General features: G+C 33.4%; 1 protein-coding gene and 2 long non-coding RNA genes across 25 annotated transcripts; 2 read left to right on the plus strand and 1 right to left on the minus strand.

Annotated features, from left to right (window-relative positions):
- The first annotated feature begins 3,889 nt into the window (after positions 1–3,889).
- Positions 3,890–9,274, plus strand: LOC132799568 (uncharacterized). 23 transcript variants are annotated; one of them, XR_009634354.1, is made up of 9 exons: positions 3,942–4,417; positions 5,331–5,498; positions 5,669–5,737; positions 6,461–6,691; positions 6,912–7,589; positions 7,839–7,905; positions 8,486–8,531; positions 8,613–8,747; positions 8,916–9,274. It is a non-coding gene; the product is annotated as an uncharacterized LOC132799568 (long non-coding RNA). The 23 variants fall into 23 exon arrangements; XR_009634348.1 differs by having other exon boundaries at positions 3,944–4,417; positions 6,912–7,593; XR_009634347.1 differs by having other exon boundaries at positions 3,946–4,417; positions 8,639–8,747.
- A 6,148-nt stretch (positions 9,275–15,422) lies between these two features.
- Positions 15,423–20,050, plus strand: LOC107411638 (probable pectinesterase 15). Its single transcript, XM_016019256.4, has 5 exons — positions 15,423–16,305; positions 17,971–18,142; positions 18,282–18,488; positions 19,243–19,493; positions 19,583–20,050. Exons 1-5 carry the CDS (start codon positions 16,016–16,018, stop codon positions 19,770–19,772), a joined length of 1,110 nt encoding a protein of 369 aa, XP_015874742.3. The 5' UTR covers positions 15,423–16,015; the 3' UTR covers positions 19,773–20,050.
- A 340-nt stretch (positions 20,051–20,390) lies between these two features.
- LOC112490558 (uncharacterized) lies at positions 20,391–25,715 on the minus strand. Its single transcript, XR_003054759.3, has 2 exons — positions 22,255–25,715; positions 20,391–20,747 (listed from the first exon to the last, which is right to left on the minus strand). It is a non-coding gene; the product is annotated as an uncharacterized LOC112490558 (long non-coding RNA).
- Positions 25,716–26,243: the final 528 nt, after the last annotated feature.

A 26,243-nucleotide genomic window follows, 5' to 3' on the forward strand; every position in this document is an offset into this window, starting at 1 on the left:
CTCCTCTCCTCCTTCATCAGTCTCCATTGCCTGTATGATCGAGGTAATCATGCTAACTATCCAGCCACTGCATGACTTCTCTGACACTACTTTTAATTAAGTCTGCAACTTCGCTCAATAATATTTAAATCTAATAATGAAACAAAGAAAAAATATATATTAAAAAAGAGAAAAAAAAAATATTAAAGACTACTGTTGGTACACATGGCAAACACCAAAGGAAGTGGGCATAAGATATTAATATTGTGATGAGGAGGAGGATGGTGAATGAGAACTACTTTTGAGTTTCCTGAACTTTTGCAGATTGGTAGGAGTAGGAAATATATATATATATATATTTTGATACGGTAGGAGTAGGAAATACTAAAAGGTATAGGAAATATGAAAAGGTATAAAAACCTTTCATTTCATTTTCATACAGATAAGAAATTAATTTATAAAATACAAACTTAAAATGAACAAGAAAAAAAATATTATTAATTGATGTATGATTCAGAACTTGAGCCGTATATATTTGTTTGTAATACTGGTTTTTATTTTCTCTATCTAGGTAAATAATGTCTGAAGCAGTGAATAACTAAAATTTAAAATTAATATTAAAATAGAACGTCCTATTCATGAAGATATATATGAAAATGCATAAAAAATAGAAATGATCATAAACAGCTCATAAAGTATAAAATAGACACATAAAACTTCATGTATAGTATATTCGTCTCCGAGGCATTATATCATAAATAAGTTGAGGACGGCTCTAGTTTTCACAGCCAGTATAGAAGGTTATAGAAGGCTAATTATGGAGAGCCCAGTTCAGTAGCTTACGTATATTAAGGTTGTACTTTTGCCCAGCCTAATAGCAGGTTGCGCGCCATTTTGACTTCCATTTGATTTTATTTGAACTGGCTGGTGGTGGTTGAGAAAGACAGAGCAAGTCTCAGAGTTAATTTGAGAGGCAATTCAAAATGAAGATTATTAGTTTGGGCTGATTAACTGGACCTAAATCTCTGATTTTGTTTATGCATTGATGTGGATATTATCATGGTTGTGTATTGTTTTATCTAATCAAAGTACAATGATTCGGCCTATTTCGATATATTGATCAAGAAAAAGGCTGCCTATAAATGTATACATATACAAAGACGCATAACCACACATATACTAAAATAGCAAGCAATAATTTATGAGAGAAGAGCTTAAAATCATTAATGTAGTAGCATAGAGAAGAAACTTCCTTTCATGGCTAAAGAAGAAACTTCAACACAGAAACGGAGTACAGAGAAACAAGACCAAAGGAAAGATATATAAACACCTTCCCTACACTACTTTTTATGATAATTAAACCTTCTCTGTACTACTAATTACTCTTCTCTCATTAATTATGGTGCTTTTTATGATAATTAAACCTTCTCTATACTACTACATTACTCTTCTCTCATTAATTATCGCTTGCTATTTTAGTATATATGTGGTTATGCGTCTTTGTATATGTATACATTTAGAAGTAGAATTTTTCTTGATCAATATAGCGAAATAGGCCGAATCATTATACTTTGATTAGATAAAACAATATACAACCATGATCATATCCACATTGATGCATAAACAAAATCAGAGATTTAAGTCTACTTGATCAGCCCAAACTAATAAACCTCATTTTGAATTGCCTCTCAAATTAACTCTGAGATTTGCTCTCAGTTTCCTCAACCACCACCAGCCAGTCCAAATCAAATCAAATGGAAGTCAAAGTGGGCGCACAACCTGCTACTAAGCTGGGCAAAAGTACAACCTTAATATGTAACGAGGCCCTGCATGATTAGTCTTCTGTAACCTACTAAACTGGCTGTCAAAACAAAAGCCGTCCTCAACTTGTTTATGATATAATGCCTCAGAGACGAATATACTCTACATGAATTTTTTTTTTCCTTCAGTTTTCCATGTTTGTTAGTTGCTGCTCTCGTGCTTATAGCAGCTTCTCTGCTTCTTCAAATTTTTATAATATGAGTTTAAAATAGAAGACTCTGATTAAAAACTTATTCTATCATATTAGGCCCTGATTAAAAATTTGAGCAAAATCAAATTTTGATATAACTCATATTATAATCATTGTTTTAAAAGACTAAACAGACGCTTGTTTCGAGGCAAGACACGCAAAAAATGTCGTGAGGCTTCAAATTTAAGAAATTACTCCTATAAAACATATGCTTTAGAAGATGAGGCATATGCCCTGGATACAAAAATACATTTTTTTTGCGTTTCAAATAGTAAGGCATACACCTCATTAATATAAGTTAAATTTAATCTTTTTATTTTTTTATAGAAAAATTATTTTACCCTTATAAATTATTATTTATAAAATAAAAGTGTATGTTTTATTGCATATTTAATTATAATTTATTAATTTTATATTTATGTAAATTTTAGTTGGTTTATTTTGCAATTTATAAATTATTTATATTTTTTTATCTTTTAATTTCATAAAATTTAAAACATATATTTTATTTTTTAATATTGAAATTTAATCCCCAAAAAGCTTACACTCCAACGTCCTAAAATTTACGCCTTGTCTCGTAACAACAAAAATGTCTTATCTTATATTTTTGTATTTGAAAACAGTGATTAAAACAATATAAAAATTTATACATTCTAACTCCCAAAATAATCAATCCATTTTGTTTTTTTTGTATGATAAATATGGGCATTATGTGGCTTGTACATGTTTGGTCTACAATCCCACATTGATCAATCTCTAACTATATTGTACCATCCTTGTGATCAAGTATCCAAAACAAAAATCAGACATATCATTAACCTCCCATGTAAAACCTCGTACTCTGCAATATTTTCCATCACAAATTGTTGAAAATACATTGTCTCTGCCAGGGTAGCTTTTGTCACTGTTTTCAAACAATAGCCCCGAATTTGTGTGTTTCATCCCTAATTATCCAAAGAGACACTTATGTATAGATGCCACCGTGCTTAATTGGTTTGTTACTCCCCACTATGCACAATGAAAAACTCCGAAGTTGCTAATAATACACAATGATTAATCCATTTACGTGCACTGACAAGCATTTACTTCTCTAGTCCTACTTCGCAATAATTTGAACCTAAAGAAAAAGATCATAGGGAAAAAAACAAAACAAGACAAAACAAAAAGGAAAATACAAAAAAGGAGCCCAATTTTATTTATTTTTTTTTCCCAAAATTTCGACCTTTTTTTTTTTTTTTTTGTTTTTTTTGGTAGTACCCAAAATTTCAACTTAGAAACAGGATTAATAGCAAAATTTGAATTTCCTAACTCCATGTGTAAGATACTATTTTATGTCAAAAGACCCAACTTGGGAAGGGCCTTTTAAACTTCCTACAGTCCAAAATTAAAATATTATTCCCTATTTTTTTAACATTATACGCTACCAAGGAAAAAAAAAAAAAAAAAAATCTCTAGTCGTGGTTTTCAGCCTGCTGTCAAACACACCTATTAGTCCCTTTGTAACTCATCTCTTTTCTTCATTCCCACATTCACAAACCAAACCAAAAACAACCTCCCTACAGAATCATAAACAACCACACATCCAGATAATTGCATATTTAATTTCTGAATCTTATACCAATTTATATATTTTATTCTGTTCATTTTAATTTTAGCTCTGTTATATTTTCTTATCTCTGTCTAACGAAATTTAATGTTTTCATACCTTTTAATTTTAGATAATTAACTTGATCCAAAAAAAACAAAAAAATTTAAATAATTATATATGCATATATATATATATATATATATACATATATGCATATATAATTCCAGCATTAATTTACTTTATTTGATCCTGACATTCCAGCACCGGTTTACTTTATTTTTCACATAAAGTAAATTAATGCTGGAAAAGGATTGAGTATGTCGCATTTTCTTTTTTAAATAAACATTTTTAATTTCAATTTTTCCATACAATCAAACATGATAATTTATTTTACTGAAGGAACCAAAGCCAAAGATTCCTGATTTGGTTATCCTCGATGCTCTCCTTACATGATTTGATCTGAGCATTAACCATATGGGTACAAGGTACTATTTGAAATTCAAAGAATAAAGGGGAATTTGGCCCACTACCCTTTTTTAAAGGGCTATAACGATATTTGCCCTTCTAACCTGGACGGAGCATGAAGAAAAGAGGAAGAGAAAGTGAGAGAGAATCAGGTCGTTGCTAGCGATCGGAGGCAGAGAGAGATTAGCACCATTTGAATCGAAGATGGAGAGAAGCCACCTTAAGTCGCCGATTGAGGATTCAAGAAGGTTTGCGCTTTTTGGAAATTGGCAGTGGCTGTGTGGCAAAAACCTGATGGAGAACACCGTTGTGCTTTCACTTATGGACCAAAGTGAGGGCACGATCGAAACTCCAACACAAAAGAAGCATTTTGGGTGATTTTTCATTTCATAAGAAAAAAAAAAAATACACATTATAACTTTTTGTTTCCCCCCCCCCCCCCCCCCCCCCCCCCCCGCCGCCCCTCCCCCCCATTTTTTGTCTTTCCTGTTCTTCTTTTCTCTTTTGTTTCTAACATTTTGTCTGAACCATGGCAATTTCAAGCTACATTGTCCCTGGGTATCTCCTATAATTTCTCATCAATTTCTCACTTGAATCGGGTATTGCTTCAAAAAATTTTCAAAACCCATGCAATATATATATATATATTTTTTGGTTAGGGCATGGAAATAGAAGAAATTGTGATTTGAAGCTTAGTCCAATGGGGTTCCTTATAAAACGAGGTTTGGTGAGCCTTCAAACGCTAACCTATAGTTCTACTTCAAACAAATTTCATACTAGGAGCACTTTGGCTAGTTTTATATAAATCATTTGTATTTAAAAGCTAGACACAATGTGGTATGCATATTTCATCTTAAACATAAATGCATATATCGCACTCAAGCATTACTATACATAGTTTGAAAAGGAAAATTGATGACATTATTATGGTATGTGCTGCAGTGACAATAAAAAGGATAGCTTTATAAATTTTGGAGAGAGCAATAGGAGTTATTGTGAGAGAAAAGGAAGTTCATGCTTATTTTTATGATATTAAGACCAGTAATTATTTTCACATAAAGATGACTACCTCAGCCAAAATAGTGTAGAATATATAGCTGGCAATAGCTGAATTTAGGGTAATCCTCTATAGAAAGTAGCCCTGTAAGTACTAGATTGTGAGGGAGGAAAGGAGGAAGAACAAATGGTACCTAGGTTTAATCTATCTTGTATACTTCCTTTAACAGACTCTGGACATTCAAAACCTTGTGCATACATACTGAATATTCTTCATCTTTTTGGTCTCAGGTCAGTCATCATCGATTGATTGTTGCTTGCCACTGTGAGGGTAAAGGATGGAAATTTTGGCGTGATATCAATTTGAAGAGTAAATTTTAGGGTCACTCAATTCAGCTTGATCATGTTGTTCTTTTAACGGTGGAATTTGACGACAGAGAAATTTTTCAATGGAGTAAGGTAATGACTAATGATTCGACTAATATTCCCTTAACCAAAAAGAAATATTTTTTTATATTATTTATTCTTTGTTGTGTTTCTGTTCTTTTTTCTGCCAAGTTACAACATCAATTAACAACCTTATATTGGAAAAGCTCTATTGTGACCACTGTGGTACAATGCGTATACAGGGGAATCATAACTATTCTTGCAAGCTGAAATTCGAGGACCAATCTATCATTGACCAAAATCCTCACCAGGTATTCTTTCTTTATCTTTTAATTTTCAAATGCTTTACTTGCATATAGTTTTATATGGATATTTGGAGGTCTTCTTGGATAACTAAAAAAAAGCATGGAAATTTTTTTTCTCTAGGAATGTAATTTGGCATAACTTCTTCAATTGTTTGGTTTGTTTCTTTGTGGAATGAGATATAATTATGTTGTTTAATAACTTTAATTTAATTTGACTGAAATTATACTAAGTGGAGGCTATCAAATTATTGAAATCTCTCTCCATATTTGTTGACAAAGGATTTATTTTATTTTATTTTATTTTTTTGAAAGCCTAATATATAATAAAGTCTGGACAGCCTATAATCCCATTATATTGGATATATAATTCCTTTAGTTTCTGAATATGATGATACCAACTTCGAATCCTCCAAAGGGGTTGGAGTTGACAGCAACAAAAAATTTTATTAGTTAATCCTTTATGGAAGTTGAAGTTGTCTGCAAGAACAATATGTATGGATTATGAGAGGCGGAGCATGAATCATTTTCTTACCCCTTTGGTTTTATTTTGCTTCTTGAAGAAAGCCCGTTTTTTTATTTTTTTAAAATAAATACATCAAACCAAAGGATTCTATTTTTGGGTGAACAGAATGGATTGAGGGTATAGATTCTGTTAATAAGTACTATAATATTGTTAACAAGCTTAAGGATTGTTCTTTTAAAATTATTGCTGTTTTCTTTTTCGGTCAGGTACATGGTTTAGTTCAAGATAGAAATGGAAAAACGATAGCAATACTATTTGGAAAATGGGATGAGAGCATGCATTATGTGGCTGGAAGTTGTTCTGGGAAGGGAAAAGGATTGGAGTCTTGACCTGATGCCCAGTTGCTTTGGAAGTGGAGCAAGCCACCCCAGTTTCCTACAAGATATAACTTGCCACGCTTTGCCATCACCATGAATGAACTCACCCTTGGATTAAAGGTAGTTTCGATGACTTCATTACTATTACTTAATGCCCTAGTTTGAAACACTGCACTGGAACATTTTTTCTTTCTTTTTTTCTTTTTCCCAATTGCATTTTTAGCATGGACATGAATTGATGACAAGAGATTTTAGAACATGCAAACCAAATAAAATCATTCAAGTGCTTTTAATTTTACTATTGTGTGAGTGGAGGAGGACTTCTTAATCTTGATTTTAGTTGCAGGAAAAGTTGTCCCCTATAGATTTAAGGCTCAGGCCTGATCAAAGGTATCTAGACATTGATTGCTACAACTTTTTATCCCTTGCCACAGGTAACATACATTTAAGTAACCATTGTTGTTAAATTATTCATTTAAGTTATAATTTCCTGAAGCTTGTATCCCGAGGTACATAACAACATGTTGATTATTATGTTTTCTTTGCAACTTGAGAGTTAGTTGGCTTCTAGGAAACCAGAAATACTACTTCGGCTGGGGAAACTAGAAAAGCATATGTGGATGCAAAGAGGCTGGGGACTTTCTAGAAAGAGTTCTTATGGAGAAATACTACTTCGGCTGACATATAAAGCATATGTTGAGGATGAAGAGGATGACAAAGCTGAGGCAGAATCCACTAACATTGATGCTTTAGATTGTGAAAGAAGAAACAAAGTATTCTAAAAAAGCAGATTAAGAGTCATTCATGGATGTCTTAGCTACTTTAATTGTGAGTGAAGAATTTCGAGGAATAGTAGCGTCAGAAACCGGAACTACCAAAATATTGAATAATGCTTCAAGGGTAGAATCAAGAATATCAAGATCGCTTGGTCTTAATGATGAATCCGCACCCCAAGATTCAAACAATAGTTCAGAACGTCCCAAAGAAATTCTCTGACATTACTTTTAGTTTAATGCTGGTTTGTAAGTTCATTTTTTGTTTTTTGTTTTTTTGTTTTTTTAGGTTGTTATGCAACATCTAACATTTGATTGAAATACTAGTTGTATTGTGGTCTAAATATTGCCTGAAAGAGGAATGTAAAAGGACATAAACCGTATCAGACAACTTGTCAGTACACAGCTTGTGTATATTTCTATGTGTCTGCATGCAATGGTCTGCTTGTGTAGTTTTAATACACACTAATCAAACAATGATGCAATGATTGTAGGCAAACACTTAAATTGACAGAGGTAACTGCAAGCGATAAGCTGGAGAGTTTTCGTGCAGTAAAAAAGGTACTGTGAACTTCAAATGAAAATTCTATATGATAATAAGTGGTAATGGTTGAAAATTCTATATGATATCTGTGAACTTCAAAAGAGGTATCTCTGACATTGTCATTTATGCACATGAGTGGTAATGGTTCTTAAGTTGTATTGCATGGGCACAACCTGATTCTGAAGCAAGCATGGCAAATTTCACCATATAAAGATAAATAAAGTGTTTTCCAATTTCAAATGAACTTTGACATGGATATGCTAATTCCTAGTTTAGCAACCACTTTCAAAAGCTAGCATGACATTCTATGCATAATAAATTCCAATATATCAAGAGAAATAAAGGGTTTTCCACTTTTAAAATGAACTTTGACATGGATATGTTAATTCCTACTTTATCAACTACTTTCAAATGTTCTGTTAAAAAGTGATATAGTTGAAAACGCTATACTGCAGTAAGTGCTAATCTATTTAAAGCATGCTATACTGCAGTAAGTGCTAATATATTTTATTTTTCCTTTTTATTATCATTATTATTATCATATTTTTTCAAGTCTTGCAAAGTAATTTTGTTTGCTTCATTTTGCACGTCCTCAAGGGTTATATTGCACTTGGGAATGCTCAATTTCCTAATGGAACCAATGGTATTTTATTTTATTTTTTAAATTATGTATTTCATTTTAAGTGAAATGTATTGACTATATTCTTGTAAGATTGTGTGATAGGAAGGTACATGTTCATTTTCCTACAGGTAATGCCCTAGACATTCTTGCTTGAGTTCCACTATAGAAAAATGGTCTTGATTATCGGCACGGTACAGGCCACGGAATTGGGTCTTACCTTAATGTTCATGAAAGCAAGTATGTTTTACTACTTTCCTCTATTATTACTGGGTATGAGCTATTGCCTCAATTGTTGATTTGAACATTTATACTTCTTTGGATACTTTAGGTATTTAATTATTTTCTTTGAAACTTGTATGCTAAATATTGTAACTAACCGCAGATATTTCGTTTGATTTCATCCAGGTATCAAATTGGTCTCCGTTATAGTGGAGGTGCCCCGTATGCTTTTAATGCTGTCACTAAAGTTTGGCATTATACCAATTGTGGTGCCAGTTGGTGTTTGAGATTTTGACATTGATGGGGAACTTTGGGTCAAATTAGGATTGATACCAACAGAGCCTTTTGTAAGAGTTGTAATATTCTCTAGATTTTATTCGTAAAACACTTGTACATTTTTCTCTTGCTAATTCAGATTTAGTTTTTAGTTTTTCTACATGATTCTTATGTCAAGATGAAGTGTAAGGACCCAATTTCATTATTAAATTCTCCATATTGTTTGAAATGTGGAAAAGCAAAAAATAAAAAGGATGAGAATTTAAATAGATGGTAATTGAGTTCTCAAATATTGGCTCTCTAGTTTGGGACCATTTGAACTTGTTTGAATGGTATGCATTGAAATTTAGTTAGTTTTAAATTGGACTTTCCTAGCTTGAAAGCTTCTTCCAATCTCTTTTAAAATGCGGCTTCATGGTAGTATGTCCAAAAGAGAGTAGTCAGGAGCGAATTAATTGTGCAGTTGTGGAAAATATTTAATAAATGGATATGAAAGTGTCAAATAAATGGAATCATCTTCCATTTCTCATATACTCTCATTTTTCATTAACTGTCGAATAAAGTGGAAAATATTTTGCATATTGTTGCATTTAATACACATTAGGGGACTTATGGGAGGCCAAAAAATTGGTAAAATATGATAACCATAGGGATTTTGGTAATTACCGATGAAATATATGATAATTTTTTCCAGTAACTACAAATTGATTACCATAGGTTTCATTGGTAATTTTAGAATCCATATTCTGCATGTTTTTGCATTCAACACACATTATGGCACTTGTGGGGCCCAAAAAATTGGTAAAATGTGATTGCCATAGGGGTTTCGGTAATTACCGACGAAACCTTCGGTAATTTTTCCAGAGGGTATATGTTGGTTACTGACGTTTTCATCGGGAATTACCGAAGGTCTACAGTCATCGTATTTTTTTGGAAATTATGACAAATTTTCAAGCAATTTTGGGATTTTTTCTCCTTAGGATAATTTTAGAATCCATATTCTGCATGTTTTTGCATTCAACACACATTATGGGACTTGTGGGGCCCAAAAAATTTGTAAAATGTGATTGCCATAGGGGTCTCGGTAATTACCAACGAAACCTTCGGTAATTTTTCCAGAGGGTATATGTTGGTTACCGACGGTTTCATCGGGAATTACTGAAGGTCTACTGTCATCGTATTTTTTTGACCAATTTGAGAAATTTTTAAGCAATTTTGGGATTTTCTCTCCTTAGGATAATTTTAGAATCCATATTCTGCATGTTTTTGCATGTAACACACATTATGGGACTTGTGGGGCCCAAAAAATTGGTAAAATGTGATTGCCATAGGGGTCTCGGTAATTACCGACGAAACCTTCGGTAATTTTTCCAGAGGGTATATGTTGGTTACTGATGGTTTCATCGGGAATTACAGAAGGTCTACAGTCATCGTATTTTTTTGAAAAATTTGAGAAATTTTTAAGTAATTTTGGGATTTGCTTTCTTAGGATAATTTTAGAATCCATATTCTGCATGTTTTTGCATGTAACACACATTATGGGACTTGTGGGGCCCAAAAAATTGATAAAATGTGATTGCCATAGGGGTCTCGGTAATTACCGACGAAACCTTCGGTAATTTTTCCAGAGGGTATATGTTGGTTACTGATGGTTTCATCGGGAATTACAGAAGGTCTACAGTCATCGTTTTTTTTTGGAAAATTTGAGAAATTTTTAAGTAATTTTGGGATTTTCTTTCTTAGGATAATTTTAGAATCCATATTCTGCATGTTTTTGCATGTAACACACATTATGGCACTTATGGGGCCCAAAAAATTGGTAAAATGTGATTGCCATAGGGGTCTCGGTAATTACCGACGAAACCTTCGGTAATTTTTCTAGAGGGTATATGTTGGTTACCGACGGTTTTACTGGGAATTACCAAAGGTCTACAGTCATCGCATTTTTTTTGAAAATTTGAGAAATTTTTAAGCAATTTTGGGATTTTCTCTCCTTAGGATAATTTTAGAATCCATATTCTGCATGTTTTTGCATTCAACACACATTATGGGACTTGTGGGGCCCAAAAAATTTATAAAATGTGATTGCCATAGGGGTTTCGGTAATTACCAACGAAACCTTCGGTAATTTTTCCAGAGGGTATATGTTGGTTACCGACGGTTTCATCGGGAATTACTGAAGGTCTACTGTCATCATATTTTTTTGGCCAATTTGAGAAATTTTTAAGCAATTTTGGGATTTTCTCTCCTTAGGATAATTTTAGAATCCATATTCTGCATGTTTTTGCATGTAACACACATTATGGGACTTGTGGAGCCCAAAAAATTGGTAAAATGTGATTGCCATAGGGGTCTGGGTAATTACCGACGAAACCTTCGGTAATTTTTCCAGAGGGTATATGTTGGTTACCGACGGTTTCATCGGGAATTACTGAAGGTCTACAGTCATCATATTTTTTTGGAAAATTTGAGAAATTTTTAAGTAATTTTGGGATTTTCTTTCTTAGGATAATTTTAGAATCCATATTCTGCATGTTTTTGCATGTAACACACATTATGGGACTTGTGGGGCTCAAAAAATTGGTAAAATGTGATTGCCATAGGGGTCTCGGTAATTACCGATGAAACCTTCGGTAATTTTTCTAGAGGGTATATGTTGGTTACCGACGGTTTCATCGGGAATTACCGAAGGTCTACAGTTATCATATTTTTTTGGAAAATTTGGCAAATTTTTAAGAAATTTTGGGATTTTCTTTCCTTAGGATAATTTTAAAATCCATATTTTGCATGTTTTTGCATTCAACACACATTATGAGACTTGTGGGACCCAAAAAATTGATAAAATGTGATTGCCATAGGGATCTCGGTAATTACCGATGAAACCTTCGGTAATTTTTCCAGAGGGTATATGTTGGTTACCGAGGGTTTTATCGGGAATTACCGAAGGTCTACAGTCATCGTATTTTTTTCACTTTAAGCAGCCAAGGCAGTCAAGTTATTGATAATGGATCATTCATTGGTGCAGGTGACCTTTTAGACTTTTAACCTTCTAAGACCTGGGCATAAAAGATTTCTTTTCTGGTTTTCTATGAAGTTGAACTAGGTTTGTGTATGTTTTTATGCGATTGTGCAGGAGTCTTTTTGGCATTGTTTGCTAGGTCTATGCAGAGGGTGAAGAAACTTGATAAATTTGAGAAGATGATATGATCGTCCAATATTCAAGTGTATAAAAAAAAATTATTTTTATTCCATTTCAAAAATGTAATTTTATCCAACAATATAGTATAATATTTTACTTATAGATCCATTGTAGATATACCCATAATCTTTTATCCAACAAATATAATGTTTAACTTACAGATCCATAGTAGATATACGCATAATCTTTTATCCAACAAATAAATGATTGAATTGAGAATGGCTTCATAACCAATTTTTTTTCTGGGAAAATAAATGATTTGAGTTGAGAATGGCTTCATAACCAATTTTTTAGTGGGAAATTGCTTTTCAGTGCAAGAGAAGGAAGATGGCATTTTCACATCACTATGTATATTGACCCACATCGACACTACAAACCATCCACTTATTTGTCTTGTTCTTATTTTTTCTCTCTCCTTTTTCGTCAGTTCCTTTCTCTTTTTTCTTTAACAGATTGATAATAGAAATTGCTCGTTAGACATAAAACCCTAGTTCTAGATGTATTACCAGTAAACGCTGAAGAATCAAATTGAAATTTAAGCAATAATTCAAGAGTAATCTAGTACGTACAATGACTAGAGAAAGGATACAGAGCATGCAAGGCTTATGGTTTTTGATATAAAATGGCAGAATAAAAGAATGAAATACAAACTACATCTATATATTACTTTGCTTTGGGGCCTTCGCCACTTGGGTGCTTCGCCTCTATTTTCATTTTTGAATTAGAAAGAACGGGGCCTTACTTATTCTGTTCAGGGGGGATGAAAGACAAAGGAAGGGATCAGGGGGCTTTATGATTGCAGAAAGAGTCCAATCATTCCAATTTTGGAAGGAAAGTTTTTACATGGCCACGGGACGTTCCACCATGCTTCTACACCAATCAAGGATCAACTCTTCATTCTTCATCGCCCATCCTTGTACCAAACACACAGAAAATGTGCCTTGAAAGCGATGGAAGTTGGAGGGGTGAAAGGGTTACCAACAATTGCCAAATATGCAATTTGAGGCATATGATTATTTGACAGTTACCCTCACAAAGCTTGCGACTGCATTCAGCTCTAACATGCTCAAACAAATTTTTGTTTTGTTTAAAATATAACAGGATATGTAAGTAATTTTTTTTTGTTTTAAGGTTAAAATAGATATTGAGGGGTAGAAAAAAAAAGATATCAAATGAGGGGGCAAAAATCGTTAACCTCCTCCCTATGAGGGTATTGGGCCAAATTCCCCAAGAATAAATGGCAAGGACCCAAATACAAATTCAATATCCTATAATTTGAGTTCTTTTTTTTTAAGAGGTATTTGGCCCAATATCCCTTTTGGTATGAGCTTAATGATATCTGCTCCTTCATTTGCTATCATTTTTTTTTTACTCTTCAATATCTATTTTAACCTTAAAACAATAAAAGATGACTTGAGTTTCCATCCATTCCACTCCACGTTGGTTTTCCCAAAAAAAAAAAAAAAAAAAAACTCATATCCTTTGTTTAAACAAACAAAGAACAAAAATTCATTTAAAAAAAAAAAAAAGCACATAAGGTAATTGTTTTTAATTTTCAATGACAGGCTGAAGCAACCCATTTATCCAATTCTCAATCCCACCTCTATACACTTTCCACAATTTCCCCAACATCATATTCACCCATTCCATCGACTCTTTCCTCTGTAAATGTTTCTCCAAAAACAATGAAAAGTTGGTGGGCATCTGTGGCCAAGCTTCATGGCGATTTTCATCAACCACGGTGGTTTTCATCAACCCCTAACTTGTTTTTCTTCTTCCTGGAAGTCCAAAACTTATCAAACGCAACCCCAACAAAGAAGAAGAAGATGAACAGTCCGACAATGTTTTGATTCAATGGAGGAGATGGGCTCTGAGTTTATCAACAATAAGGTCTTCTTGAACAAGGATGATGAAGGAGGAAAGAACGGGTGAAGCAAAGAAAGAAATAATAGAAAAAAAAAAAGTAAAAATATTTAATTTGGATATAATAATGTTTTAGAATTATTAAAAAATGAAAGGGTAGAAAAAAAAATGATACCAAATGAAGGAGTAAAAATCGTTAAGCTCATCCCTATGAGAGTATTGGGCCAAATTTCTCTTTTTTTAATGGAAATTGGGAGTTGGGTCAAGGGCTTGGGGCAACGTATCAGGCCCTGATATTTGGGTCCCAATATTATGGATTTGGGCTTAGCGTTGGAGCTTTGCCTTTGCCAAAAACCGTAAATGAGTTCATTGTCTCTGTCTGTCTGTGTGTGTGTGTGTGTGTGTGTGTGTGTGTGTGTGTGTGTGTGTGTGTGTGTGGATATATATATATATATATATATATATATATTTATACACATACATATAACACAATTTTAATTAACTTTGTTTCCCACCTAGGTAATATTTAAACTTTCTCATATAATTATTTTTCAAGAGAACATTTAAAAAAAAAAAAAAAACATTTATGCAATAATGAATTTTTTAAAAAAATCTCACGTAATTTTATAAGATGTAACAACTTTATTTATATTTATAAAAAAATAAATAAATATTTATTCCACATGTAACCAAAAGAAAATAATAATAATAATAATAATGAAAAATCATCTCCTCCTTGATTAGTCTCTATTGCCTGTACAATCGAGATAATAATGCTAACTATCTAGCTACTGGTGATGCTTCTTTAATTAAGTCTGCAACTTCGCTCAATAATATTTAAAACTGATAAACAAAAAGAAAAATATATGTATATTAAAGACTACCGTTGGTACACGTGACAAACATCAAAGAAAGTGGGCCTAAGATATTAATATTATGATGATAAGGAGGATGGTAATTAAGAACCACTTTTGAGTTGCCTGAACTCGACAAATTGGTAGGAATAGGAAATATTAGAAGGTAGGATAACATTTCATTTCATTTTCATACAGATAAGAAGTTAATTAACAAAATACAAACTTAAAATAAACAAGAAAAATAAATATTATTAATTAGTGTATGATTCAGAACTTCAGCTGTATATATTTGTCTATAATATTAGGTTTTATTTTCTCTATCTAGCTAAATAATATCCGAAGCAGTGAATAACTAGAAAAAATAAAAATAAAAATAGATATCCCTGGTCATGAAGATGTATATGAAAATGTATAAAAAATAGAAATGATCATAAAGAGCTCATATAATGTAAAATAGATATAAAAAACTTCATATATAGTATATTCGTCTGGCATTATATCATAAACAAGTCGAGGACGGCTTTTGTTTTGACAGCCAGTTTAGTAGGTTACAGAAGGCTAATTATGGAGAGCCCAGTTCAGCAGCTTACATATTAAGGTTGTACTTTTGCCCAGCCTAGGCTGTGCGCCCACTTTGACTTCCATTTGATTTGATTTGGACTGGCTGGTGGTGATTGAGGAAAGAGAGAGCATATCTCAGAGTTAATTTGAGAGGCAATTCAAATGAAGATTATTAGTTTGGGCTGATTAACTGGACTTAATCTCTGATTTTGTCTATGCATCAACGTGGATATTATCGTGGTTGTATATTGTTTTATGTAATCCGAGTACAATGACTCGGCCTATTTCGGTATATTGATGAAGAAAAAGGCTACCCGTATATGTATAGATATAAAAAGACGCATAACCAGACATATACTAAAATAGCAAGCCATAATTAATGAGAGAAAAAGCTTAAAACCATTAATGTAGTAGCGTAGAGAAGGTTTAATTTTTCATATAAAGTAGTGTATATAGAAGGTTTTATATATCTTTCCTTTGGTCTTCTTCCTCTGTTCTCCGTCTCTGTGTTGTAATTTTCTTCTTTGGCCATGAAAGAAAGATTTTGGGTCTTAGCATTGATCATTGCTGTGCTTTCCATCACCATTGCTCTCTATAACCTCTCTCCTTCCACCACCACCACCACCACCACCATTTCTCTCCAAAAGTGTGACCCAGACAAATGGAAATCACGACTGATAGATATGTACAAGGTGGCTGTGGTTTTGAGGGTTGACTTGGAAGGGTGTGGGCAGTTTCGGAGTGTTCAGAAAGCTATAGAAGCTGTTCCCCTGTGGAGTTCTACTAAGACCCTCATCATCATTGATGTGGGTACTTACAGGTAACAAGCTCTTTGTTTTTATTTTCTAATAGAACAGAAACCAACTGAGATAACGCAAAAAGAGAGTACAACTGCGTTGGAAGTGTAAAGTATTTGACTAATAGTCCAGATAAATTATTTTCTCTGTATTTTTCTTTTTCCTTTTGATACGGCTCAAGTCACCTCTTGCTTATTAAATAAAAGAAAAATGAGCCTTCTTTATTTATTTCATCATTCATCTTGGTTTTAAAATTTTTTATTTCTCCGTCATTTTAACTGTACCGACTTTTTATTTATTTTCTTCTTCTTCTTCTTCTGTTCTCTCCCTCTCTCTCTCTCTCTCTCTCTCTTCCAACGAAAAGATAAATAAATAAAAAAGAAGGCTTCTTAATATTATGAATTAGTGTTCTCGCTTGTTGCCAAGATTATTTATTTATTTATTTATTTTCTTTTTCATCGGAATTTTAGTTTCATTGTTGGCATGGTTGATGATTAGCATGTTTTACTGTTTCATTGTTGGTATAGTTGATGCTTTGCATGAGTGAACAGTAACTATCTTTTTTATTTTGTATTTTTTTTTTAAAAAAAAAATTTATTTAAAAAGAAGGATATAGTTGGAGCTTGAAGATAATATTTCTGGATGATTGTTTATTTGTTTTCATTTTTCCTTATATTTTAATAATATTTGTTCGGTTAGTTTTGGGATAATCAATTAAACTTCCCTATCAATTTTATTCAATGACAAAAAATTGTGGTGAGTCAACAAGCCTTGAGTGCTTACTAATCTCTATTAAACTAAAGAATTTAATGCCACATCAGACTCACAAGTTAGTTAGCCAATGTAGAGTTTCACATACCGTATGGGTAGTTGAATGTCACGAATGTGGTGTGTTGGACGTATTTATGTATATACAATTGGATAAGCCTTATAATTGGATATTTGATATTTTATTGACAATTAGATATTTGATCTACCATTAGACATTTCTTACAATTAGATATTTAATATTTTATTTTAGAATTGTAAAAGGTTTAAGATAATGCCAAATCGGTATTTTAATCCTTTGACTATTGAGAAATTATGAAAATGATGCGATACATAGGACGACACACACATTAAATGAGAAGGTGCCATCTTTTTAAATTTTATATGCCATATTAATTTCAATGCAGCAACGGTAAAATAATTTAACACCATTTTAGCTTTTTGACTTTCAGTAAAATATAGCTGACCTGGGTATGTTTCGGTCTTAGATTGCACGTACTTTTTTAAACTTAACCCGTCTGGGAGAAAACAGAAGGAGAGGCTTTCACGTTTTCAGAGGAAAACAGAGAGGGTTGATCTGGTTTATAGAACAGAGGCTTTATGTTGTGTGCTTGTAATTTCTCTTCTCCGTTAACGAAATCTGGTTTCTGGTTTGCTTATCTCATTGATATATGCTTGCTGATTTCCTTGTTCTTGCTGTCACATTTGGTTGCTGATTTCCTTAATCTTTGACTTAAATCTGATACATAAGCTGGCTGCCGTGCATGTATATTAGCTGATTGATTTTTCATCTTTTAGAAATATATTAGCTTGTGTATCGATCGGATTGAATATATTGCTGGTTTGTTGTTGGATAGCTGATACATTGGTTTGTTAATGTGAGATAGCTTCTAGGAAGTCTAACTCATACTGTTTGGCAGGGAGAAGGTGATAGTGCCTGAAAACAAAACAAATTTGATATTGGAAGGCAAGGGATACCTCAACACATTTCTTTCATGGAATGACACTGCGGGCTCAAGTGGAGGGACTTTTTCTAGTTATTCATTTAAGATCGAAGCTTCTAACTTCATTGCCTACAATCTTAGCTTTCAGGTATATTGTTGGCATTAAATTCTATTTACTTTAATATTTATTTATTAAATTCTATTTACTTTAATATTTTGTTTGATGAGAGCTCAATTCCTTCTGTCTCTTTTTTTTTTTTTTTTTTTTTTTTTCCCTTTTCTTGAAGAATACGGCTCCTCCTCCAGCTCCTGGAGTAGAGGATGCTCAAGCCGTGGCCCTTCAAGTTTCTGGAGATAAAGCTGCATTTTATGGATGTGGTATGTATGGTGCCCAAGACACACTCCTAGATGAGCATGGAAGGCATTACTTTGAAGATTGCTTCATTCAAGGCTCCATTGATTTCATCTTTGGAAATGGAAGATCACTATATCAGGTACAAAACGTTGCTCCTAAAATTTCTCTTAAGAGTCAGTGATTGAAGAATTTGATATTCTGTATTAGATTCAAAACCGTGTTTTACAGGTCTTACAAGAGAGTATAAATAGAGACAGATTATACACAACTAAAGAATCATTGTTTAGATTCACAATTATAGGCTATTATCATATAAAGAGTAAGAGGTCAACTAATAAACGATATCACAAAGAAATTATTTCTTCATTCCATTGGCAGAGCTCTGGGTATGATAGGATTCTCTTGAGCTGGTTTTGTGTTAGTCAGCTCCTTGGAAGAGCGTATTAACCTCCTTGACAGTGGTAGCTTCTTTTGATGCTCAGTTATTAATGTGACACAAAGCTTATCTTCCTCGTACTTACCTATAACTGCTGTAATTTATTGTTGTCGTCTGTAACTTGAAGATAAATATGTTTAGTTACTACTATCAGACCTATCTCTTGTGACAGTGTCGTCTATATGTACCAATTCTTTTGGTTCAATGCAACTGTACAGTTTTGTGCACTTCTCTATACACAATTAAAAAAATCATTGTTTAGAAGGTGATTGTTCACAACTAATGAACAATATCACGAATAGAGCTCTTTGTATGGTAGGATTATCTTGTGCTGATTAACACAGTGGAATTAACCTCCTTGGCAGCGGTACTAAGTATGCCTTATTTTTTATATCGAATTATCTGTTAATACATTTTCCTTTTTTTTTTTTTGCTTTCCGTGGTTTTAACATGGCAGGGGTGTACCATCGATTCGATAGCACAGGAGACCACAGGAGGAATAAGTGGGTCAATAACAGCACATGGAAGGGAGTCGGTGGCTGAAAACACTGGCTTTTCCTTTGTCAACTGCAAACTTGAAGGAACCGGGAAGATATGGCTGGGAAGAGCCTGGAAACCTTATGCAACTGTGGTGTTTTCAACCACAATTATGTCTGAAGTTATCCATCCATCTGGATGGGATGATTTCAGTGACCCCTCTAGAGACCAGTATGTGCTTCATCACTAATCATCCTCTTCCTTCTAGTTTCTGCATGTTTTTTATTTGATTTGTTTATTCTCATTTATTTTAAATGCAGGACTGTGTTTTTTGGAGAATATGAATGCTCTGGACCTGGAGCAAATTACACGAACAGGGTTCCATATGCAAAGCAGCTCAATCAATCTGAAGCTGCTCATTTCATGGATATTTCATACATTGACGGAAGTGAATGGCTTCAGTATCACCAAGTTCTGGGTCCTCAACATAACCTTCTCATGGTCATTTGAATGAAAAATTAAAGCGTGACGGAGAAGAAATATTGCTAAAGGATAGAACTAACATTGTTTGCTATTTAAAATATCATGAAAGTTGCGTTTGATTTGAGGGCGCTACACTCTACTTTGCTGCTCTGTCTCAACTGGCTGGTTATATAAATTGGTAGTTGCATTGCAGTTTGTCTTTAAATTACTCTGTTTTTATACCTCTTCTTTATCTCATATCGTCAACCAAAAAATAAAAAATACATGTTACTAAAAACAAAATCACGCTTAAAGCTGAAGTATAAAGTCAAACTTATTTACATATAATAATATAATATAATATAATAATTATATGATTGAAAATGGTTTGGACCAATGTATATATATACGTATATAATATATATATATATATATATCTTGAAAATGATATGTATAATATATATTTATATATATATTTGAAAACTAGTACTTTTGAAAACATTATGTGAATGAAACTATGATGCACCAATATATGTAAGTCTACATAACTATAGATTTTGGGGACAAAGATACACATGATATACATCATGCGCTAATTCACTTAGAATTTCGCTTTAGCTAGTTGATAGAGAATATATTAATGCCACAATTCATATGACCTTGTGATGCAAAATAAACAAAATAAAACTTCAAGTTAAATAGAACATACAATTAAAAAACTAAACAAAACATACAATTCTTCCAAAATTTTAATTTCTATTCTTCACAATTCAACCTTCAATCTCCACACTTCCGGCATACAAAAAAAAACACGTAACATACAATTCTTCCAGAATACAAAATCCACATTCCTCAGCATACAAAATTCACATTCTTCCATATTTCATAAAAAATAAAGACAAAATTAAAAAGAAAAATTTAGTCTATGTACCTTTGAAAATTTATACCCACTGCCCAAATTTAGTCAATCCTTTAATTAATTGATTCTTCCTCTCTCCATATGTGAGTTTCTTTAAGTTGAACCTATCAAATAAAGAAAGAGAGCAATTATCTTCAGATTCTTTATTTATAAAAGGAAAGACAAACAAAGAAAGTCAATCATATGACACTCTCCAATGTCCTTCCATGCCCATGTTTAATAAGAATCCGACTTTCAAAGGAGACAATTCCATTTCTTTGATAAAGAAACATATATTGTCTCCTATCTATACATACATATATATATAACACATACGGTCTCCTATCTATACATATCATTATGTGTACATATATATATATATATATATATGACAGAGTAAAATAAGAATATCTAGGATTGAGTGTAAGGCATTTGAAGGTAAGCCCTTTTAGTTATTTTAGTAAAAAGTTCTCTACTTGTTGTATATATTCTACTAGCATCTAAGTAACAATAAATTTCCAAGCACCTCAGAGATAGATAGACAGCTAATAAAACATGGCCAATGAGATTATGATAAGATAATATTAGAATGAGTATCCATTATTGGTATAAATACATAATCAGATTGGACAATAGAGTTAATATTTGCAGTTAGTAGTTCCAAAGTTGCATCTTTCATGCTACAATGAGGATGAGTTTTATCTCCAATAGAAAATACATAAACTCTATTGTTAAGCTCAATCCAACTGCGCTTGGGACCCTTTTTCACTTCCAAGTCTCTTAGTCTCTTCCTCACTTCCATCTTCTCTCTCCACTTCCCAAGTACAGCATATTACACAAAATTACATATGCAGATATTGGCTTAGGATTTAAACTAAATATCTTCTCTGCTAGACAATATTACGTAAGGTTAAGTACATACAAAGTTAACATTAAATAATTATCAATCTCATAAAAATTTTAACTGTAAAAAAACATGTACGTTCTAACAAGGATAAAATAGTAAGTGGGATGCTTATTGTTTATTTTTATCATTTCTTTGTTCTTTACGATTATTATAGTTCTTTTAGTCTTTGCTCACAAAAAAAGGAAATGACCTAAAATGGGGTCTGCAACCGAAAAGTGAAATAGAAATAAGCAATTGAAACAAAAAATTGAGAAAATGTTCCACCTATAAACGGTGGGTTTTGATCAAATGTTTATGGTGTCCTTCAGTGGTTCCTTATTAGATTTTTTCACTGTGGGATCAGTACAAACGACAACATGAACTTTCTTGTTCTTCAAGGTTATCTACCTTAATTCCTTTTCCTATGTACTCACTAAAGGATTTCACTTAAAAAAAAAAAAAAAAGAAAAAGAAAAATCCAGTAAGAACTTCAACTACTTAACATTTGATTTTGATAGACGCATACAAACAAACAATAGGTGGGTTTGAGAAGAGAAATAGAGAAAGGATTACCAATAGAAGAATAAAAAATAGAGAAGGATTATTAGGAGAAGAATCAAAGTTTGTGGTAAATGAAAAATGAAGAAAACAAACAAACCCAACAAATAAACTCAAGTAAACCTAACCCTTAAACTAAAATAAAAAATTCTTAGTAAAACACAAAAATTTCAACAAGATAAACTTACCGATGATTGAAAGGGAAAAGAGATCTTAGAGTTGTGCTGTCTAAGAAAGAGAGTAGAGATCTATTGAAGTTGTGATTTGGGAAATTTTGGGGGTATTTTGGAGATGAGGTTGATATACATCGAGATCTGAGTAAACTGATGAGAAATACTAAAAAGTCCTTTATTATTTGGTCAGTTTCAGTCGCTGGCAATTTTTTAGCATTGATAACAATTACCGATCAAAGTATCTTGATCGGTGCTGGTTAACCAACCAATCAGACAACGATCATCGCCAATCGTCGATCAGTACAGTTCGGTTGGTCGGTCACCATGGTTTAATAGTTAAACTGTACACCCCTAGCTATTTTAGTTTAAACGCATACTATTTGAATTAGTACTAAGTGTTGCCGTTTTGATGGATTTCAATTTCGCTTTGTTATTTTTCATGCTTTTTTTTTTTTTTTTTTTGGGGATAAAAGGAAATATATTGCCAAAAGGAAAAGAAAACCTCCAAAAGAGGCTTAACACAAGCCTAAACGGGAACTAAACATATCAGAAAATAAAATAACTCAGACCTCCCTTAGAAGAGATTCATAGCAAGATCTCTCCAAATTAAAGAACATGCTCTCATTTAAAGCTAACTCTATTAGAATCCCTTGAGTTCCAACATAACACACAGTTGAATTTAGCAAATAAAGAGTGGAGGAAAATGAAATCATATCTGGTATCCCATCCTGAAGGGCCTTCCACGCCTGTAATGTTCTCAACCACAGAGGCCGAGTCATACAACCACTCCAACTTGTTCCACTTCCGCTCAGCTGCAACTCTCGCTACCCAAAGAACCGCTTTTAGCTCAGCTTCTAAGGGAAATGAGCAAGAAATTCATTTCAAAGCCAGAAACTGCAGGTTTCCTCTCCAATCCCTGACCACAAAAGCGAGACCTGCTTGACCATTGTAGAAGGCTGCATCAGTATTAATCTTCCGCCAATCTTTTGGGGGGGTCTTCCAAGTCTCGACAGCTTTAGAATTAGAAATGTTCAAAAAATTCGAAGCTGCCAAAAAATCTTCAACCATACGAATAAATAGCGAAACTTCATCATATGAAGATCTAACACCTAAAAATATCTTATCATTCCTACATTTCCAAGCAAAGTACATCAACGAAGACAAAAGGATGGCCAACTATGTACTATTTAAGAAAGGAGGACAAATCTCAGGTCCAGGATTGATGCAAAGGTTCACAAGATCGGCAACATTCGAAATAGTCCAACGGTCAAGCTTACAGCCCCATTTACTAGCAAAAGCAATTCTTCTTGTGTTTTGACACTCTTTAAAGATATGCAACGCCGGTTTCTCTTATGCTCCGCACAAAACACAAAACCTGTCACCTTTGCCTAATCTATTGGCCACCACCTCGCAAGTGGGAATGACATTGGCTAAAACTCTCCAAAGGAATAGCTTGAGCGGGTCATGAATTTTAAGACTCCATAGTTTTTTCCACTGATTGCTTTATTCTTCACTGCTGGAATTCTTAACCAAAAGCTCATAGTAGCTTTTAACAGAGAATTTCCCTTCCTTACTTTCCAACCAAATAAGTTTATTTGAGCAAGAGACCTCTGGCCACTCCAATTTTAAGATGGCTTCAGCCGAATCATCATCAAAAAGCTGTCTAACTACATCAGCTTTCCAATTAAGGTTGCTAAAGTCCCATAACTCATAGACTCTTCTCCAATAAGGAATTGCCGTCTCTTCTCTCGCTATAGGGCACTTATTGGGAAGATTAAGAACCCACATATCCTTCCACAAATCAATGGCGGTACTGTCCTCTATATGGAAACAAACCCATTTCCTTAAAATATATCTAGATTTCACAATCCCCTTCCACACCCAGGAAGCATCTTTTTTCGGAGTGTAACTAAAGAAAGTCTCATTACGGAGATATTTGGCTTTCATCATTCTTTTCCATAGGCATTCTTCTCCACTAGCTAGTTTCCAACCAAGTTTAGCAAGTATAGCCAAGTTCATATCTTTGAACCTCCTAAAACCGATATCTTTCCAAGCTTTTAAAGCAAGATATCCATTGTCATTAGGTTTGTTTTCCCAATAGAACCTTCGAACTAGCCCATTGAGTTCTTCACAAGATCAAGAGGAAGAGAAAAAGTGGCCATAGTGTAAATGGGGATAGCTTGAGTAACAGATTTGATCAACACAGCCTTTTTGGTTTTAGCCAATAGATTTTTACGCTAGCCCTCCATTCTATTTTTGATCCTTTCTTTCAAATTAAAAAACTCATTGGTTTTGTTTCTTTCGAAAACAAAAGTGTTCCCCAAATATATAGCTTTCGACCCTATATCCTTGAAGCCCAAGATATCTTTAATGACTTTTCTAAAATTTATGGTGGTAGATTTTGAGAACGGATGTTCGACTTTTTTGGATTTGCTAGTTGGCCTAACCAATTGCAGTAGCTGCTGCAAACTATCTTTGATAATCGAAGCTTCTTTAGGATCAGCTCGGCACATGATGAGGAGATCATCCGCATACATTAAATGAGACACAGCTGGGGCGATCTGGGCTATCTTTATACCATGAAGACCTCCTTGTTCCTCTTCTCTCTGCAACAATCTTGAAAGGAACTCAGAACAACAAATGGAAAGAAAGGAAGATAAGGGATCACCTTGTTGTAGACCTCTTTCCAGGTAGAAAGATTCGTAAATATTTTCATTGAGGAGAAGAGAATATGTAATCAAGCTTATGCAGCTCCCAATCAGCACCCTAAAATCTGAAGAGAATCCTCGAACTTCTAAAGCCTTGTTTAGAAATCTCCATTCCAACCGATCCTAAGCTTTTTTTAGATCGATTTTGATGATCATGAGACCCTTCCTTCCCTTGTGGTTTTGAACTTTGTGTATGATCTCTTGGGCCACCACTGTATTATCAGCTATCCACCTACCTTTAACAAAAGCTCCTTGATTAGGTGACACTATTTTATCCATCACTTTGCTTAGTCTTCCTAAAAGAATCTTAGCAACGATCTTGTAGATGAAGTTGCATAAACTAATAGGACGGAAATGATTGAAGTTTTGAGGTTGGTTAATTTTCGGAATAAGAACAATGGAAGTCTCATTGGAACTTTGAGGGATTCTTTTAAAACTGAAACACTCCTGAATAAACTTCACCACTTTATCCTAAACTATAAACCAGTAGCTTCTGAAGAAGATCCCTGAAAAACCATCTGGTCCTGGACTTTTTAAAGAATGAAGATTCCAAACAAAATCTTTAATCTCCTCCATAGATGGTACCTTCATAAGATCTAAATTTTCATATTGAGTAATGCAACAATTTTCCAATTCTCTTAAAAAGTCAGGAATATCAGGTTGGTTAGAATTATACAGGGCCTTGAAATTTAGAATAAAATAATGAAAATCTAATCTGGATCATCAATCCAAGTCTGATCATCCTTAATGACCTAAATGATGTTTCTCCCTCTTCTATAAAGCAAACTAGCATGAAAGAACTTGGTATTCCTATCTCCCTCCTTCAACCAAACCTCTCCCGATTTCTGTCTAAGGATCGATTCCCATCTGTCACGGTAAATCCTCAGCTTGTCTAGAATGTCTTCTTTCTTGGCTAGGCTTTTTATACTTTGCTATTGAATAGAACTAAGTTCCAATTCCAACTCTCTAATTTGTTTGTCCACAAATCCGAAAAAACTTCCTGTTCCAAGTTCTCAAAGCTTTTAAGGTTTCCAGTAAGCTACTTCTAAGTCTGCAACTGTCTAAGCCATGTCTCCAATTTGCATTTCATGTTTTTTCCACGATATAAAAGCTTGATTTATCTAATGCTCAGGCTTTCAAAAACCTGAAAGGTCTTTTCCCCTTACTTTTTTCCCTTTCGGTTCGAATGATGATTGGACATTGATCTGATTTTTCAAAATACAAATGCTCCACAATGACTCTTGGGAATCTTTCCAACCAACCTTTGTCAGCCAGAGCTCTATCCAGCTTTTCTCT

This window comes from Ziziphus jujuba, chromosome 10 (genome assembly GCF_031755915.1).
Source record: "Ziziphus jujuba cultivar Dongzao chromosome 10, ASM3175591v1".
In the NCBI taxonomy this organism is placed as follows: Eukaryota; Viridiplantae; Streptophyta; class Magnoliopsida; order Rosales; family Rhamnaceae; genus Ziziphus; species Ziziphus jujuba.

Bases quoted from the DNA above. Each gene is read 5' to 3' on its own strand.
- LOC107411638 (XM_016019256.4), top strand. From the start codon at position 16,016: ATGAAAGAAAGATTTTGGGTCTTAGCATTGATCATTGCTGTGCTTTCC. The intron at 18,143-18,281 runs GTATATTGTTGG...CTTTTCTTGAAG, and splicing joins CCTACAATCTTAGCTTTCAG to AATACGGCTCCTCCTCCAGC. The intron at 19,494-19,582 runs GTATGTGCTTCA...TTTTAAATGCAG, and splicing joins AGTGACCCCTCTAGAGACCA to GACTGTGTTTTTTGGAGAAT.